Here is a 20,987-nt window from a genome sequence, read left to right as displayed (position 1 = left end):
AGTGGCATGGTATGATAGGAGTACAGGCTGAATAGTCCATTATTACTAAATTGTGTTCTCCAAAAACCCTTGGAGTTAAACCCAGGCTTCTGATTGAATTAAAATGTGTGTATTGTAAATATACATACACAAGATGAACAATGTTTTTTTAGAAAAGCTCTCTGAAGCTCTCTTCTTTAAAAAGAAAAACATTTTATTTAGTTGCCAACAATTACATGGTTTATCATCCTTAAATCACTGAATTATCCCTCTGTGCATGGGATTCGAAAGAAGAAAGATGTTAACTATTTCTTATTTTCAATTAAGGAAAAATGAGATTTGATATAAGGTATCAGAACATGTGAAAAAGGTAATTTGTTAAAGGTTATTTTGATTTGGTTCTGATAATTGCCAGTTATAATCTGTTGAAGGACTCCAGGCATTTCTGTGTATGGGTCAGAGATTCTCATCCAATCTAAACCCACCAGGTTTTCCTGTTGTAATTCACATCTACTACCAAGAATATTGCTGCTTTTTAAAATGTCCTGCTATAAAGTTTAAAATGCAGGTATGCTTTGAAGAGAGGGGCTAGCAGAGATGGGGAAAGATGTCCATATGAATGTGTTGTTTTCCATTTGTATTGAAATTATATTTTTTTTTTTTTAACATTAGACATTTCAAGTCATTTGTGGATGCCCCTGATATCAAAGTTTGATCTTAGCTTTCTTCTGACTGAATTTTTTCCTTTTCTGAAAATTGTTGAAATGACCTCTTCTAAAATAACTCATGTGAAATACATTGCATAACCATTTTTATAATTTTGGTATTAAATAGAGTTTATGAAAATATGAATTTTCAGGGGGAAAAATCCAGAATTAATTTGTAAGGATTTTAACAGTTCAGATGCAGAAATGTGACTGTTTTCTCCCTTCTCTTCATTATATGAGGAAATTGTTTATGCTTCAATAGATTGACCGTGCTGCCCTAGATTCTAGTAATTTTTTTTTTAACTGGAGATTAACAGTAAATAAGAAACAGATTTTTCAGTCATCAAAACTATGTTTCTGATTTTTTAAAACTGTAATACAGTTATTTAAGAGTAAAATTAAGATTATTCCTTCAAAAGTTTATGCATAGTATTAAAATCACCCTGCCAAAACTATGTGTATATGATATGTGATCAGAATTAGGGATGCATGTAGAAAACAGACTATTTGTAAGAAAGATAGTTAAAGATGATGAATGCTATAAACCTACTTACTCCTTCTGTTTCCATAAACTTCCTAAGTGGGGAAAGTTGCTTAAAACAGAATGATGAAAGGTAGACAAGATTTATGTGTTTTTCATTATCTAAGTTGTTCACCACAGTGTATCTAGAACTTGATTTTCAGAAGTGTTGGGCATCAATACCACTAGCCAGAATAACAGGTGCTGAGTGCACATTGTTTCCCTGTCAGCATGTGAAAGAATAAGCACAGCTGCAGATGGTGGGGGTCTTTAACTTTCAGTCCTGTCTGTGCTACAGTGGTTTTTATAAGCTTGTACAAATGTTCTTCCATGTTTCAATCCATCCTTTATATTCATGGTGACTTGATCACTCTACGAGTGAGTATTCTAGAAAAGGCTGTGAGGAAATGAGTAATTTTTTGTAATCATTGAAGCTTTTGGTAGGTGTTAAGCCAAAGTACCTTGCACTAAATAACACAAGAAAAAAATGTATGTGTTCATGTTATTTCCTTTCATTTCTTCCTCTTTGCCCTGAAATGTCAGACCAGTGCTCTTCTCACAAGCAATCTCCAGAATATTTTTAAGTACTGACTGTATCAGTCATTTTCCCGCTGATTATAAAGGAGGCCTAGACATAGAGAGTTCCTGAAGATATCTCTTTATAGACACTTGAAGTTAGATTTCTTATACTCACATGGAATCTCACCTTTAATCCCTGCTTCTCTTGAGTATAAATTATAATTAATTATTCATTTGTTTACTGATTACAAAAGCTTACATGTATGCTTTAATATATGCAGTAATCATCTTGATGCAGGCACATGTATTTGCACACCTATCTCTTGCAAATATTGTTATTTATTAAAAATATTTTCTTTTGATAAAATCATCACATACAAAAACTGTTTTCTAATTTCATTTTTTTCTTCTTTTGTATGTTTAGATGTTATAGCTGAAAAAGGGAGAACAGAAATTTTTAATAGGACATATAGACACAAAGAATCTGGTTTGAAATTGGTGGGGAAGGCTTTAAAACTTTTTATAACATACTTATTACAGCAAAAAATTACAGAAAAGAGTTCTTTTCTTTTTCATTTTATGCTCAAAAGACCTGTTATTGACAACATGTATTAACATCACCATTTTACATGTTTTACATGTTTACATAAATTTTCTTACATGTTGCTTATGTCAAGAAAAAGTACTGACACTTCTATTAGAAAGTATTATCCATTGAATGACTGTCTCATCAGTATAGTCAAGCATGAATTGCCACTAGATTGCAAAGCTTTTGAGAAATTGAAAGTGTAAATTGCAATTTCCCAAAGGATACAAACCAGCAGGTATCATTACTTACTGTGAACTCATTCTGCTGTACAAGCATGTAGAAATATATCACTGTATTTGAAAAACATGGGTCCTTTGGTCTCTTTCAGATGCTGGAATGTAAAATATTCAGTCACCAAGACATAAAAACATTGCAGCCTTCCTTACAAAAAACTTTACAGATCCAAAAGAAAGAGGTCTGGAGCTAATTTTGTCCCAGTGCGTACAGCCCATGTTTATTTGTCATCCTAGGCTCTTTAAAAGTTCATACAAGTTTCTGATGCCTCACTATAGCCACATTATCCAAACGCTTTTCTTTCTGTAGACTTTTCTATCATTCTAATTAAGTAGAGATTTTGTAATTGCCACGTTTTCCGGTACATAATGTAGACTGTTCTTTCTCTACAACTGTAGGTTTCAGTAGCACACAAATGGTTCCAAGACAGAATGAAAATGCCAGGAACTCTCATTTTGAATTGCATTGATTTAATTAAATAGATTATGTTATGGATATTTAAAATGCAACAACTGCAGAATGAGTATTTGTTGACATTTACATGCATTTAGAAATCCATTATAGACTCTGAACATTAACTCAAGTACCATTTCATACTTTTAGTTACTCTTTGATAGTTCAAAAATGATTCTGTGTAAAACATATAGATTATGTTTATGAGCTTAAATTACTTGAGATTTAATTAACACTAACAGAGTTCTTGACGTTTCCAATGTTTTTACATTACCTTACTTTTAGAATATTAAAACATCCATTGATATTTCCATATATGTATGTACTGAAATAGGATTTATATATGCGCTTGCCCCCTTTTTCTTGGAGTCATACCAAAATATTTTACCATATCACTTTCAGAAGTTGAAGATAGATTATACATCATTTATGACCTCTGTCTTCCATGGCAAGTAGAAATAAAAAGACATTACCTTTACGCTGATCAAGGCCCAAGTAGTCTATACGTATAGTATAGTAAGTAATATATTTGGAGTCCCACAGGGTGTGCTTTTAATCCTTCAGTGCTTAATATATGAGCTGCAAAAACTTTTTTGCATTCAGAATAATTAACCCCTCATGGCTTGTCTTGGGAAGTTTTTATCGGGATTGGTGGTATTGCTGTTTTAATAGTATTTTCCCATCTTTTACAAACAGTAATATCAGTAGGAAATTATATGAGTATAAATTTACTCATCTAAGATGAGATCAATGATAGTGTTGAATTACACCTATATGCTATATATTATGTTTTCAGGATCTGTTCTTCTTTAGTTTAAACTTCTAAAGTTTTGCTAATACCCCAGCTGGCTTTTCTTTTAAAATGTATTTACAGTTTTGTCTTAGAGATCATACTACAAACTGCCACAGTCCACAGAAATGACAACACAGGTTCATGCTTTTTCAAATTTACGAGAAGAAATTCCTCCAAATTCTCTCTCTCTCTTTTTTTTTTTTTTTTTTTTTTTTCTTTTTTTTTTTTTTTTTCTTACAGCTTGGTGGCTACAATATTCCTTTACTTAGTGGTTACAGTGTTCTGGGATCATATCTGAGACCAAGGTTCCATGATCATTAAAAATTAATCTCTGCAGCATCAGAACACCCAACAGTGCAAATCTGATCTGAATCTAGCACAAACACTTGATTGAATTCCTGTAAAATTAACTAGAGCATACAGAGGGAAACTTATGAGCATTTTGTGCTTTTATGCCAGTTTTATATATGGTTTCTCATAAAGTCAGATTGTGATTGACAAACAATAATTAATTCAACATAAAGCTTGTAAACAAAGTTAACCTGTCAGAAACTGTTAACAAATTTGCATCATGGGACCACAGTATTAAGGGCTGCGATATCGCATTTATTTTACTGTCAGTTCAATTATTTCCTCTGTTTTAAAAATTGTCCTCTTCCATCTCCATGGGTAAAGTTTTAATTGACATAGTATATATGCCAAAGCATGAACAAGGTTTACTAAACCAGAAAGAAAAAAAGGAAAGAATAAAGCCCTGCAGCCTAATTTCTTTAGTGCTCATAGGGGACCTATATTCTCGTCCCTAATAACAGTGTGCTTATATATTCTACTAAGACAAACATAATGTAACATGCCTCAACATTGCTTTGTGTAGGAAGTAAAATTTGGGTGACTACTATAGCTCGCAATTCAGAGTGGCTTTGTTGGTTTTGTGCACTTTCTAGACCAGGAACTCATAACTTTTTTTTCTCATAGTCTTCATAGAAGTCTTAACGTTGAACTCAAGGTTAGTTTCCAAGTAGGGACCAAATACCTAAAGGTTGGCAGTTTATACCTTTTAGGTACTTACTTTTTTGTGTGTTTGGCTTTAGGAGAATGATTATTTCAAAATACCTTAGGACTTCTTCCACAAATAGGAGTAGGAAATTACTTATTTTAGATTACTATTTTTCATATAGCCACTGTAGGTTTACATGCAGTGTAAATGCACATATGTATATATGGTTAGTAAATGGTATTCTTCCTTTCAAAATAGGTGAAGAGAACATTTGCAGATATGTCAGAACTTCATCAGCTTCTGTTAAAAGTACACTGTACTATATAGAATCCTTGAGAATTTCCCTTGGACACACAAAATGAACATTCACTTCTGCTACCTTCCTATTGAAGACAGGTTTTGAAGGGTACAAACTTGAAGCTGAACTGAAAGGTGTGCTCCAGGGATGCACTTAGCATACTCCACCCACTAACGGACACAAAAGCTAGTCCAAAGTGTAAACAGATAGTGCAGACAGTGTGGTTATCGTGTCCTCAGCTTCATTGTTTCACTTCCCAAATTTGCTTCTGCTGTACTGCACTGCTTACTAATGTAGTTAGAACCACAGTACCCATCATAATTAAACTGAGTTGAAAGAAGTTGTAATGGATAGTCTACATATATTACAGACATGTCAGTAATTTTGACCCTGACAACTAGTATTTCTACATTCATAATTATATCAAATAAGACAGAACGAATCATGTTGGATAAATAGTGATGGCCAATCATCAAGACGTATTCTGGTTGGTTTGGTTTTAATTTAACTGGATTTTATCCATTTATTGTTCTGATAATCCTATAATGAAACTCAGGAATAAGATAATTGACAGCAATTTGCCAGTACAATAATCTTTCTCAGCGGTAAGAGTATTGGCAGAATTTCTCTGACTGCTGGCTCGTTTCAATGTCAGGTAAACCTGAGTACTGTGACTGTATGGAGCTCATGGCCATATTTCCCCACTGTGAAAGTTCACAGCATCTACTTTAACACTGAAGTTCTGTTGCAACATTTCAACAATGAGATTTCACAGCACTATGGTCCTTTATGACGAGTTCCACCAGAAGAGCATCAGCGCAAAAGGGAATGGAAAGTTCTATTTTTTGTGCATAATGGGAAGGGGAAGAAACTGCATAAGAAGAGCTGGAAAGGCAGCTTGACTGTGAACACACAGGGCAAGAGTCTGCAATATTAGCACATGGTTAGCAGCACCTACTTGCACGTGAAATACCCCAATTTTTCATAGGCCGATTGACAGATATAGTCTTGTGTGTGGAAAAATGTATTGAACGTGTGGCCTCAAATTATATGCTGTCATTCTTATATTTTCTCTGCAGTATTCAAAGTGGCATTTTAAAAATTTGGCTTAAAAGCCAGCAATTAGTTTGTTGGATGTCCTTGCAGGGAATATTCTGTATTTCAGATACAAAAAGGAATAATGCTCTTTATTTTGTCACACTGAATATTTGTACCTAATGGATCTTCTAGGCATAATATTGTGAAAACAGCACTAAAAACTGAGACTAATGCTGGACTTTTCCTGAATTATCAATAATTAGAAGAAATTAAAGTCAGTATTAATTCTCCAAGGTGGTCTTTTGATAGAAATATCTGAATAATTCAAACCAAACTAGCAAATTCTGAAGAGTTTAGTGTCTCAAGGATATTTAACTTTAGGTTTTATACTTTTGCTTCCAGTTAGATATTTTTTATTTGCAGGTTATTTTTTTCTGTATTGTGTGTGAAATAGGAAATTGAATTCTGACACCCAAGACAGTGAGTGGTTCTCTACAATCAGATTATCTAACACTTTACCCCAAATAAATATTTTATTAGATTTGAGTTTAAAAAGACTGACAGAAAATCTTAACTCCTCCATTGACATAAATGTTCCCACAGAGTCTCAAAAATAAGATTTAAATAAGCAATATATTTCTGTAAGAGACTTCATGTCCTCATGAGACAAACAAGGAGGAAGACCAAGGTCCATCAAGGCTGGGTCATTCTGCACCAGGTATTAAAACCAGCTCTAAAAAGAACCCTAGAAGAGTTATTGTAGTGGGTGACTCCATTCTGAGGGGTGTCGAAGGCCCAATATGGAGACCGGACCTGCTTCATAGGGAAGTCTGCTGCCTCCCTGGGGCCCGGGTCAAGGACCTCACAGCAAAACTCCCCGCTCTAGTGAGACCCAAGGACTACAACCCTTTCTTGGTTTTTCAGGTAGGTAGCGACGGCATTACCAGGAGAAGTCCTAAAGAAATGAAGAGAGATTTCAGGTCCTTGGGGAAACTGATTAAGGGGTCGGGGGCACAAATTGTGTTCTCCTCCATCCCTTCAGTTGGGGGGATGGATGAAGAAGATACCGGAGAACTCAACAGATGAACTTGTGCCTCCAAGACTGGTGTTACCATCAGGGCTCCGGATTTTTCAATCATGGGTTGGTATACAAGACGCCAGACCTTTTGGCATTAGATGGAACGCACCTGTCCCAGAGGGGGAAAAGGATCTTGGGGCAGGAGTTATCTGGGCTAATTGACAGAGCTTTAAACTAGATTTGAAGGGGGAAGGGGGCAAAACATCAGCCCATCTGAAGTGCATGTATACCAATGCACACAGCATGGGTAACAAACAGGAGGAGCTTGGAGCCATGATGCAACAGGAAAATTATGAAGTAGTGGCTGTTACAGAAACATGGTGGGATGTCTGCCATGACTGGAGTGTGCCAATTGATGGCTACAAGCTCTTTAGGAGGGACAGACAAAGAAGGAGAGGTGGTCGGGTGGCGCTGTATGTTAGGGACTGTTATGATTGCTTTGAGTACAAGTGTAGTGAAGACAGGGTGGAGTGTCTTTGCGTTAGAATCAGGGGGAAGGCCAACAGGGCAGATGTTGTAGTAAGAGTCTACTATAGGCCACCCACCCAGGACAGAAAGGTGGATGAAATATTCTATAGGCACTTAGGAGAAATCTCATGATTGCTTGCCCTTGTTCTTGTGGGAGACTTTAACTTCCCAGACATCTGCTGGGAATACAACACAGCAGAGCGGGACCAGTCCCAGACATTCCTGGAATGTGTGGAAGATAACTTCCTGACGCAGCTGGTGGGTGAACTGACCAGAGAAGGTGCCCTGCTGGATCTCCTCTTTGTGAACAGAGAAGGACTGGTGGATGATGTGGTGGTTGGAGGCTGACTACGGCACAGCGATCATGAAATAATAGAGTTCTCTATTCTTAGAGAGGCCAGGAGAGGGCTAAGCAGAACGGACATCCTGGACTTCCAAAGGGCTGACTTTGTCTTGTTTGGGAACCTGCTTGACAAGATCCCTTGGGAGACAACCCTGAAGGGTATAGGGGTCCAGGAAGGCTGGACACTCTTTAAGAAGAAAGTCTTAATGGCTCAGGAGCAGGCTGTCCCCAGGTGCTGTAAGAGAAGCCGGCAGCAGAGAAGACCACCCTGGCTGAACAGGGAGCTTTGGCTGCAACTCAGGGAGAAAAGGAGATTTTACCACTTTTGGAAGAAGGGACTAGCCACTCACAGTGATTACAAAGAGGCTGTGAAGCTATGTGGGGTGGAAATCAGGACGTCTAAAGCCCAGCTGGTAATTAATCTGGCTTCAGCAATCAAGGACAACAAGAAATGTTTCTATAAGTATGTCAACAGCAAAAGAAAGACCAGGGAGAGCCTCCATCCCCTGCTAGACGCAGGAGGAAACATGGTAACAAGTGATGAGGAAAAGGCTGAGGTGCTTAATGCCTTCTTTGCCTCAGTCTTTAATAGCAAGACTAGTTGTACTGAGGGAATCCAGCCTCCTCAGCCAGAAGACAGAGACTGGGAAAACGACTACCGCATTCCAGGAGGAGATAGTCAGTGACCTGCTGCATCACATAGACACACAGAAGTCTATGGGACCGGATGGAATACACCCAAGGGTGCTGAAGGAGCTGACTGGGGTGCTCACCAAGCCACTTTCCATCATTTACCAGCAGTCCTGGGTGACCGGGGAGGTCCCGACAGATTGGAAATTGGCCAATGTGACGCCCATCTGTAAGAAGGGTCGGAAGGATGATCCGGGAAATTACAGGCCTGTCAGCTTGACGTCGGTGCCCGGGAAGCTGATGGAGCAGCTCATCCTCAGTACCATCACACAACACATGCGGGACAACCAGATGATCAGGCCCAGTCAGCATGGGTTTATGAAAGGCAGGTCCTTCTTGACAAACCTGATCTCCTTCTACGACAGGGCAACCTGCTTATAGGATGAGGGAAAGGCTGTGGATGTTGTTTACCTTGACTTTTGTAAGGCCTTTGACACTGTTTCCCACAGCGTTCTCCTGGTGAAACTGGCTGCTCGTGGCTTGGATGGGCACACGCTTTGCTGGGTAAAAAACTGGCTGGATGGCCGGGCCCAAAGAGTTGTGGTGAACAGAGTTAAATCTGGTTGGTGGCTGGTCACGAGTGGTGTCCTGCAGGGCTCGGTTTTGGGGCCACTCCTGTTTAACATCGCTACTGATGATCTAGACGAGGGGATCGAGTGCACCCTCAGTAAGTTTGCAGATGACACCAAGTTGGGTGGGAGTGTTGATCGGCTCGAGGGTAGGGAGGCTCTGCAGAGAGATCTGGACAGGCTGGAGCGATGGGCTAAGGCCAACTGTAGGAGTTTCAATAAAGCCAAATTCTGGGTGCTGCACTTGGGTCACAACAACCCCCAGCAGCGCTACAGGCTTGGGGAGGAGTGGCTGGAGAGCTGCCAGTCAGAGAGGGACCTGGGGGTGTTGATTGACAGCCGGCTGAACATGAGCCAGCAGTGTGCCCAGGTGGCCATGAAGGCCAATGGCATCCTGGCTTGCATCAGAAATAGTGTGGCCAGCAGGGACAGGGAAATGATCTTACCCCTGTACTCGGCACTGGTGAGGCCGCACCTCGATTACTGTGTTCAGTTTTGGGCCCCTCACTGCAAAAAGGACATTGAATTACTCGAGCGTGTCCAGAGAAGGGCAACGAAGCTGGTGAAGGGTCTGGAGCACATGTCGTACGAGGAGCGGCTGAGGGAACTGGGGTTGTTTAGTCTGGAGAAGAGGAGGCTGAGGGGAGACCTCATCGCCCTCTACAACTACCTGAAAGGAGGTTGCAGAGAGCTGGGGATGAGTCTCTTCAACCAAGTAATAAGCGATAGGACAAGAGGGAATGGCCTCAAGTTGCACCAGGGAAGGTTTAGACTAGATATTAGGAAGTATTTCTTTACAGAATGGGTTGTTAGGTGTTGGAATGGGCTGCCCAGGGCAGTGGTGGAGTCCCCATCCCTGGAGGTGTTTAAGAGTTGGGTTGACATAGCACTTAGGGATATGGTGTATTTGGGAGCTGTTAATGTTGGGTTGATTGTTGGACTGGTATGATCTTCAAGGTCTTTTCCACCTAGACGATTCTGTGATTCTGTGATTCTGTGACACATACACAGGCTGAGAAATTCCTATATGTGCTACTGTGTACTCAAACACATTGTCTTTACCAGAGCTGTTTTTACTTACTTACAACTTGCAGGGGTATTTTGTCATTTACAGATATAGAAATACAGTTCAGTGAGCATTTGTAGAGTATAAGGCTCTTGAAGAAGCATGCAATTCGCCTTGGGACAGTGCTACTGACAGGTGAAAAGTTCTTTTCACATTTGGAGAATGATTAGGAGGAGTAGTAGTATTTTATTTCTTTTTAAACATACACACACCTACACAAACTTTTGTAATGAAAATCAATGTATTTTAACATGTGTATGCTATGGTATATACATACTACATATTTAGCAATATAACAGAATTAATTTCAAAACCATATTAGTCAAAATAATCCCAAAGGGTAGTACATCATTTTACAGGTTGGATGTTTTAGTCTTAAAACAAACAAAACCTAACTTTTTTTTTTTTTTTTTTATCTTCCTAAATGCCAAATCTCATTCTACAATTTGAATTGATTTCTGTCTTCATAAAAATTGGTTTTAGAATAAGGTTTCTCTGTAAGAGCCCCAGTAAGTTTTTAAGTTAGTAATATCAAGGTCAGTTCATTTAATGATTAATTTCATATGTTTGTATTAGGTTGCATTTAATTCAGTTATAGTATTCTAATGTAGTAGTAAAGTGAATTTCAATCTGTGATCTGTGGTGCCTCATGGATTTCTGCCCCAGAGTCTGCACACGTAATCAAGAAAAGCAAGCTTATTTTCAATAATGATAGATTTTTATAGTACTGTGGCTCACTTTGGAGAACTTGTAACAGTCTACAAAGCAAAGGAGGTGGAAAATCTTTATGTTAGTAGCTACCTGAAGGTATAAGTGACTTACAATAATGAAGTGAACAATTAATAAGCTAAAGGAAAACCAGAAACATCTTTTGTGCTACTCAGTCCTATTTTAAAGCAGGAACAGAGAAAGTGCAGGCCGGCTTTTTTAGGCTTCTGTCAGGCTTCTAAAGCTTGTGGCAGCATCTCTAACTTGTCATGTCAGTGAGGTTTCAGGGGTCTTCAGTCATCATTGCTGCAGATGAGGGGAAAATGGAATAGTGTATTTGCTATGTATACTGTGCAAACAGATTGTAAAAAGATAAACACTCTAAAATTGGGTTTGCACCATTCAAGAAGCCCTTATTCTGATGAATGAGGAGATATAGTGCCCTTTATTGACACATCGTCCTACAAAAACTGCACTGCAAAAAGGAGACAAGAAATAAGATTCTCTGGCATCACAGCATATATATTTACACACTTGTGCAAAACTGGATGCTAAGTGGAATACATAAAATGATAGCAAGTCAGAATGATAACTTTATCCCAGTCTTGACATTTTTTGTAGTGAAGGTAGCTATATAGCAGACTAGAAGGGCTTGTTTGTCCAGAAGTTTGTTTCATTTCACCCAAATTTATCTTTTGGTTTTATAAAAGATACTACCTCTCCCCAACAACCTTCTCTTCTTTATGTATAGAAGGTAGTGGAGAATGAATCTCTCATGTAGCTTCCAAACTATATATCAGATTTATGGAAAGTTTATTTCACCACACATAAATAGATTCTTTAATTGGGGAAGTTTGTTCTGTCAATCACATGCGACTGACAATGATAACCAAATGCTGCACCTACTAAAGGCTAGGAAAGTATCTAAAAGCGAGTGGGAGAGAAATAGTGTTATAGTGGTTCATGCTGTCAAATCAGCATTAAAATATCATCACATTATCTATCAAACAACTTACATTTTCAGGTTTTAAATAAATGTCTTTATATGTTTAATAAGGAGATTAAAATAATGAAGTATAGCTATTTCTTGTGAAGTTCAGCTCATCTGAATGACCTAATCATCTTGGGTCTTTTTATAGTGAATGAAGAGAAATAGACCTTTTTAGAATTGCACAGTTCATCCAATCTCTTTTAGGTATCTACTTTGGGATGAGATTAATCATATCCCATAATTTACTATTAACTCTAAAAGATAGACGTCTGGTTTTGATATGGCTGTTTATATAATTGATGCGGAGAAGTAGTTAAAATGAATACTATACCTTTTGTCTGGAAACTGAGTGTGTTTGCTTGGGTTTTTTGTCAACAAATTGAAATTGCAGAGATGTGCAAAAATTCACATGGAAACAATCTTTCAGCAAGGGAATAACGATAAATCTCTATAATCCAGCATACTGTGTGTGATTACACATGCTCCTTCTGACACACAGGCTACACCTCTGTTAGTAAACTAAATGTTGTTGGGCATGGGCATGAGTGTAGGAAAGTGATTGTCTAGACTGCTGAAATGTTAGGGTAAATGTTAGCATACTTCTAGCTTGGGTTGTCTAGCATACTCCCAAACAATTTCAGACGTAATGTTGTAGACAGTGTGAGCTAAATTCCCAGTGGCTTATAGACAGACATTCTCTTTTGAAGGGTAACTGAGTTTAACAGTGCATGACTGTGGTCAGAGCATTCTCATTAGTCTTGGGGCTTGACGTTTCTTAAGATATTAGCACAGATAGGGATGTGGTGTCTATGTGACGGAATAGCATTCTTTTTTTGGGTGGGATTCCTTTTCCCTAAGTCTAGACACTTAAAATTCTGAGCCACTATAGCCTACTATATAAAGAAAGAACCTAGGCTCAGTTTGCAGTAAAGGTAGAAAAAAGTGTTTTCAGAAGCTGATTGAACTGACTGATCTTACCATCCATCTAAATAAGAGTTAGTTTGTTTTCTTGAGATTCATATTTCTCTCCTGACTATGAAAATATCCTAAGCTAACTGGTTCAAATTTAACCAATTTTCAGAAGCCTGAGTTACAACACGTAAATCGCAACCTTTGTGCCTAATTTATGAACAAAGAAAACAAAGGCATTTTGTTGATGGACAGCTTTAGCATCTGTACAGGAAGAAAAGCAAGGTATTAGACTCCTTGCCAGTTTTTCAGCTGAGGTTGATCTCAGTGGCAGGAGAAAGGCAACAAGAAAAAATATGATACCAACTTTAGTTTGTACATTTGTAAAATAATGAAAGGTTGCCTATGGATCTGTTATTTACTATAAAGATGTCCGATTCTCTCCTAATTAATGATGAACATCACAGAATCGTAAAATGGTCTGGGTTGGAAGGAACCTTAAAGGTCATCTAGTTCTAACCCCCCTGCCATAGGCAGGGGCATCTTCCACTAGACCAGGTTGCTCAAAGCCCCATCAAACCTGGCCTTGAACACTTCCAGGGAAGGGGCATCCACAACTTCTCTGGGCTACCTCATCTAGAGAATGAGCTGAAAACAGCAGACTGAAGGGAAGACCAGCAGTCTGATTCAGAACCACTTAATGAAGCTGTTCAATAAAATAAGGACAGCAAAATGGAAACCATTTGTAGAGTCAGAATTACTTCCTTGGGCTGGGGTCATTACAGTAATAAAGGAAGAATCCACAAAGAAGAATAATCTGGAGTTGAGAAAGATGGATTTGGAACTGGTCTATATTGCTCCAAGAACTGGACCTCAAGGCAAAAGGAGAGATTTAGAATGCATCTTTACATTTTAGCAATGCTATATGGAGAAAATGCAGAGGAAAGGGTAAAACATGGAAAGAGTTGTAGCTGCTCAGAGTAGAACTGCTTATTCCAAGGAGCAGATGGAAGTATTTAACCCATTCAGCATGTTAACAGGCCAAAAAGGGGAATTCTAACTGAAAATTAGTTTAGGCATATTTCTTCATTTCAGCAGAGAAGAAGCCGAAGCCATGATATCTTGACACTAGGATGGATGAAATAACCTTTGCATTTTCTTCCTGAGTTACCACTATGGTCTGTTGTCTTCATTATGGAGATTAGAAGAGGATGTGAAGCTCCCACTTAGTGCTAAATACAGGGTCGATACTTCCTTTCCTCTGAATAAAAAAGAATGAGAGAATATAAGTGGTATAAATTAATTAATTGCTCACTAATCTCTTTTAAGATAGTGTGTATAATACACTTTCTTCAATAAACTAATGCCATAATCAATATCAAATGAATATTTAGTTCTTGGTGTTTCAGTTTCTGATTTACTGAAATTATATATAATTTATCTTTGATCACTGTGTTTACATCTAATCTAATTGAATCATGAGAATATAGTTTGCATTCAGATCAGATTCATTGGCATTATATTTTGTTTGATATTTTATATCTCTGTGTCTTTTTTTCTTCTCTTCCCATTCCTGTTTGCAGGTTTTGACCTAGTGAAGTGTGAAGATCCTGGCATACCAAATTATGGCTACAAAATCCGAGATGAAGGACATTTTATAGACACTGTCATTTTATACAGCTGTAATCCTGGCTATACAATGCATGGTAGTAGTATTATGACCTGCTTAAGTGGAGATCGAAGAGTTTGGGACAAACCTTTGCCAACTTGTATAGGTAATATGGACTGTGACAATGAAAGATTTTGTTCTGGTGTTTCAAGAGAAAAAACAAAGCACTATGATATGATAATGCTGTAAACATACTTTAAATTTCAAGTAAAGATTTAATCTGGACATCTAAGTATAACTTCTCTGAAATAGATGGCTGGCTCTATGGCTACAAAACTGCTTGGAAACACTTGTTCCTATAGGGCATCCTTTGATGAAAGACTACTGCTTTGGTTCTTATGATATCCTGGGTCATTGAGTCTGATATGCTGTCACAGGCAGTGGTATTATCTAAACACTTCACAAGCTAAGCAAGCCCCATCATAAAGCAAATAATTTTTTTTTTTTACCTTGTCTGTTTTCATCCGAAATTATTTCAGCATCTCATTTCTATGAAGTTAATTCCTGATTTTCATCCCACATTGGTGGATTGTTTTATCTGTGTGCTCTTGAGTCACTGTTGCCATGCTAGGATACTCCATTTGTCACAGCCTTGAGGCAGACCTTTTCTTTAAATATCATGTCTTCAAGTGCTAAAACTGTGTTTCACTGCAACCAACATAAATGTTAAATAGAGAAGTGCTAGGTGAAATGCATAAAATAACTGAACACCAGTACAGCTATTGTCCATTGTACCTTTGCTAAGCAGTTTCTCTCCTCTAGTTTTTCTTTTCAGTCCAGCAATTACCGGTGACTTCCGGAGTTCTGATTTCATATAGAGACCCCATGAGTCCTTGGGAAAGTCTTTCTTTCTGTGTGTCTTCTGATGCTTAGTTTTTTTTCTCTGCTGCTTGCTGCAGGCAGGCCGCCAATTGCTTTCAGTTCTCACCTGACCTGCAGGGTCTTTGCTCTCTCCCGTATTGGGTTCTACATTCTCCATTCCAGGAGCCACTTCCTGCTGAACACATTCACAGATCTGCAGCCTCCAAAGGAGCAAACTCCCTTCCTTTCAAAAGTTCATCGTACCCAGAGGCTGAGTGCCAAAAAACCATCAGTGGACAGCATTTCTGCTGTCTTAGTAGAGGTGTTATTTGTCCCGCTTGATTCTAGAATTCTATCTGTAAGTTTTCTCATATATATGACAGGTCAGAGCAACTCTTTCCAATTTTGATTTAAAGATTTTTCCAGGCTCTTTATACATTCAAGTCCTCAAGCTCTTCAGTTTAATTGGCTAGCTTCCTTTTCCTCTAAGTTTGCCCTTTTGTAGAGAAGAGCCATAATTAGTCCTACCTTTGCTTATCTCCCTATTTAATTTAAATGAAGTCATTACTATAAGGTCATTTTCTGTAATATTTTCTTGTGCCTGTGTTCACTACCAAGTATTTGAATAAATTATAAAATACTTGCTGGTTTCAACTCTATTAGCTGAATAAATCCATCTGTCTATCTATTTCCTTTTCTTAGTATGATGATTTGTCCTGTAATCTATATGTGGGAGTTTAAAATCTCAACCGTGCAGTAATCAAGAAAAAATAATTAAAAATAAAATCAAGTTTCCAATCTGACCTGCAGGAAGATAGGGAACTCAGGATCACAGAATCACAGAATTGTCTAGGTTGAAAAGGACCTTGAAGATCATACCAGTCCAACCATCAACCCAACATTAACAGCTCCCAACTACACCACATCCCTCAGCGCTAAGTCGACCCTGCTCTTAAACACCTCCAAGGATGGGAACTCCACCACTGCCCTGGGCAGCCCATTCCAACGCCTAACAACCCATTCTGTAAAGAAATGCTTCCTAATATCCAGTCTAAACCTTCCCTGGTGCAACTTGAGGCCATTCCCTCTTGTCCTATCGCTTATTACTTGGTTGAAGAGACTCATCCCCAGCTCTCTGCAACCTCCTTTCAGGTAGCTGTAGAGGGCGATGAGGTCTCCCCTCAGCCTCCTCTTCTCCAGACTAAACAACCCCAGTTCCCTCAGCCACTCCTCCTACGACATGTGCTCCAGACCCTTCACCAGCTTCGTTGCCCTTCTTTGGACACGCTCAAGTAATTCAATGTCCTTTTTGTAGTGAGGGGCCCAAAACTGAACACAGTAATTGAGGTGCGGCCTCACCAGTGCCGAGTACAGGGGCAAGATCACTTCCCTGTCCCTGGATCAAGTGAATCTAAAGAAAATTTCCATCTTTACTCCTGTAGACCATCTTTCATAACTCTTCTCCAAAATATTTTTTACCAATATGTATGTTTTTTCATGCTGACTTTATTTAGTTTACTTCATCATTACTATGTAATGCTCCCTCCGCTCCCATATCCCTTCTTTTATTTTCAGTTTTCTTGATAACCATACACCTTAAAAATTCTATATTCCACCTATGATTGCTACTTTTTTTTTTTTTTTTTCATTATACTTTGACTTTGTACTTTGCATTACTAGATTTGGTTTCGGGTATTTTGTTGTACAGCTTTTGGAATCACTTGTACCAAAATCTCTTATTTCTTGAGGATCTCACTTCATCTCTAAGCAGTATGTCCCAATGTCAATTGAATGGCCAATTTTCTATTTGTATCCTGAGAGAGATTTTGCTTTCTGTCTGTTCAACCAGAAGGCTATCTTTTTATGTACCTTTATCTCTTTACATATCTTTTTATTTGCTGTCCTTGTTCCTATCTTTAATATCAAATTTGGGGATTATATCAGTTTTGTATAAACTCCCTCTTTTGCTTCTCCTGAAGCAAAAAGTCTTAAGTCTCCTGAAACACTAATTAGCTCCCCAAGAAGTCAAATGTTCACCATTCTCTCTGAAAATCTTCTAAAACTGAATCTTTCTAAACAGCCTTTCACAAACAGTCTTCATAATCTTCATTAAAATGTAATGTTTTTTCTACTGTTCTGTGCACAGGAAAACTTGTCGTGAAGATCCCTGAAAATTCAGTTAAGCATCTGCAGATTATTTCACGCTCTCTTTTTTTTCACCTCTGGTGTTCTTTTCTTTTCTTTCTTCAGTTTTATCTTATGCTATTAGAGTTTTATGACTTCCTACTCTGATTTGATTGCCTTCCCTTTCTTCCTTTTTCTTAAATTGTCATGAACTTCCAAGTATCACGTTCTTTCTTAGACACATTTTCTTAATATCATCCTGTTTGTGGATTCCTATTCTTTTTTGCTTCTTGTGTTTTAGATCGGCATTTGATATTTGCTGTTCTCCCCAGTGACATTTACATTCATCATTGTCTTTAAAATAATTTCAATCTCATTCACAAAAAATTTCAAACCCGTACATATATGGGCTTTAAAGCCCATACATATTTACATATTCTACACCAAGTAATTTTCAGCAATACACTTCTATACTGGTCTTAGCATTCTTTTTCATTTTTTCTATATTCTAAGGCTTACTGAAGGAAACCAATGAATTCCTGTAATTCCTTCTTTAGAAGATTATAGAACTTGTTTGAGTATGTCACTTCTATTTTAGTATAGTTCTTTATATAGCATACTCTTTGAGGTGGTGATTTTACAGTGTGCTTATTTCTCCATATTGGAAAACAAACTTTTTGGATCTTTTTTATAATCACTTTTGAAAGTTTGCTTGTGATCTGCTCTAAAATAGATTTTTTTTTTTTAATATATGAACTATATAATGCATCATCCCTGATTTTATCACATATTCTAAATGAGTATTCTCATAAATCTAAACCAAATCTGTCAATTAGTTTGAGTTTAAATAACTTTGGTTATCTTGAGTTGCCTTGAGTTCTTTGGTAAGTACAGTACTGTATCAGTCATTTCTTTAACTGTAGTTATCTATCACAGCAATTATTCCATTCTGAACTTTCTTGTATAATGAAAATTAACTGAAATCTTAGGCAAATTTTACATTTGAAGAAATTATGTACTAAATCAGCTTTCTGCTGTGGTTCTATAAATAATATGTAGTGTTTTGAGTGATCAAACCAGCAGGATAGGTAAGTAAATCAGTCACCTTGTTTCCTCCACAGTTATTTTCCTTCCTGCTAACAATTTGGTTCTCAGCAGTGACTTGGTGGCATGAATAAGACTTATTATTTGTTAAGAGTGTTGCTGATAGATTATTTGGTCCAACTGCCATGGTTCTTTCATCATCTGTGTCTTACACTATGCTTGCTGTACATCTGTGCTTGAAGAGTTCCATATGGTAGCATTTTTTAGTACCACTACTTATAAGGCAACACTGTAAATGAAGTAGGAGTTCAGGTACATCACTTAACTGAAGAGTTACTGATCCTTTTTGGTTCAGTGGCACCTGTCTGTTACACAGTTTCAGTTTCATCAGGGTGCATCTTTATCCTGACCAGACAACAACATGATGTCTAAACAAGCAATGTTAAGAATCATATATTTCTGGATGATTAGCACTGCAATTGGTCTCTCCACAAAGTTAAGATAGCATTGATAATAAGGTAATATGTTTTAGACCAGATATTGCATACTTTCAAATCATAGCTTTCGGATTTACGGTCTAACTTTGTAGACATATGGCATTTAAATTTCTAAATACTAAAGGAAATTACTAGGCAATACCTAACTGCTTTTTGATGTAATTAAACTTAGTTATATAGAAGTAACTTGAAAGCTTTAAACTAAAGGCATAACATAATCACAGAATTATGATTTATTGCTTTATAACAAGGTAGGAATGAGATCATTATGTGTGCATTTGTATCTTGTGCACATGTCCTGGTTTTGTATGCATATGTACTACTTCGGAGATTTTAGGTCTTTTCGTTACCTTTTTAGAAGACAGAGAGATGTGGAATGGACAGAAAATGGAAGTGCAAAATATTATGGTCTTAAAAATAAATGTAATCCTTACTTATTTTGTAGCTGAGTGTGGTGGTCGAATTCACGCTGCTACATCAGGACGAATTTTGTCCCCTGGTTACCCAGCACCATATGACAACAATCTTCATTGCACTTGGATTATTGAAGCAGATCCAGGAAAGACAATAAGGTACATGCTTAATTTCAGTATTTATTGTTGACTTCAGTATTTTATATAGTCTATGCCTTACATTCTCATACTCTTCTACATAAGTTTTCTTTATTAAATCCTCCTTACATTAATAAAGTTGATGCTTGTCTTGCTGGCATTTATGAGTGCCATTCCTCTAGGGAACTTGGGTATCTAAATTGTGTAGGGGACACTTAGGCACCTAATTCAGAACTGTGAATTTCGTTAAATAATATGTCCTATAAATCTTCAGTGTGGTAGAGTGGTGCACTGCTATGCCTTTTTGTAGCTGTAAACAAACTAAAGTGCCAAGCTGTTGTGGCGGGTTGACCTTGGCTGGATGCCAGGTGCTTACCAAGCTGCTCTATCACTCTCCTCCTCAGCAGAACAGGGCAGGGAGAAAATAAGATGGAAAAAAACCTCATGGGTTAAGATAAAGGCAGTTTAATAAAGCAAAAGAAAAGGCCACACAGGGAAGCAAATTAAAACAAAATACTTATTTTCTACTTCCCATCAGCAGGTGATGTCCAGCCACTTCCCAGGAAGTAGGGCTTCAGTACACAGAGCGTCTGCTCTGGAAGACAAACTTCTTAATAACAAATGGCCCCCCTCTCCCGCCCTCCTTTCTCTTAGCTTTTATTGCTAAGCAGATATGGTGTATGGTATGGAATATCCCTTTGGTCAGTTTGGGTCAGCTGTCCTGGCTATGTCCCCTTCCAAGACCTTGCCCACCCCCAGCCTGCTGGTGAGGGGGGAATGTTGGAGAGACAGCCTTGATGCTGTGCCAGCACTGCTCAGCAGTAGCCAAAACACGGGTGTGTTACCAACACCCTTCCAGCTACAAGTGCAAAGCACAGCACTATGAGGGCTGCTATGGGGAAAATTAACTCCATCTCAGCCAGATCCAATACACCTGTCAACTGTGATTTCAAAATCCGTCTCTTCAGTCATTCTAATGTCACTCTTTTATATCTTACTGTCACACTCAATGTAATAATTTATTTTAAATCAAATATAATATTCAATGCTGTTTCTTAAATACATAATCTCAAACAGCTCTAAAGTTCCCGTCTCTCTGCCAGGAGTGCTCAGACATCAGGCATCTTGGACCTTGTTGGGTATCTATTAGGAACTGTCTCTTTGTCATGAATGCCTTGATCTGAGGAGGATTTGACAATTAACAGCAGCAGCAGAGAAGATTAGTGTTATAAAGGTTTATATACAACTCTGAAGGGTTTTCAGTTTCCATTCCTGCTCTCTTTCATCATATCATTATTAACATATATAACATTTTGAAATATGTAAGTATCAGACATTTTCCCCATAATCAT

General features: G+C 37.9%; 1 protein-coding gene across 1 annotated transcript in view; it reads left to right on the top strand.

The window, feature by feature from the left end:
* Positions 1-20,987, top strand: part of CSMD1 (CUB and Sushi multiple domains 1) — a 1,283,073-nt gene that overhangs the window by 1,015,604 nt on the left and 246,482 nt on the right. The window contains exons 24-25 of the mRNA XM_074861694.1: positions 14,533-14,724; positions 19,530-19,656. Coding sequence (XP_074717795.1) covers positions 14,533-14,724; positions 19,530-19,656 — 319 coding nt within the window. The remainder of the gene's footprint in view (positions 1-14,532; positions 14,725-19,529; positions 19,657-20,987) is intronic.

Source organism: Strix uralensis, chromosome 3 (genome assembly GCF_047716275.1).
Source record: "Strix uralensis isolate ZFMK-TIS-50842 chromosome 3, bStrUra1, whole genome shotgun sequence".
NCBI lineage: Eukaryota > Metazoa > Chordata > Aves > Strigiformes > Strigidae > Strix > Strix uralensis.
Note: the sequence above shows the minus strand (reverse complement) of the source record. Positions and strands in the feature narration are given on the sequence as shown.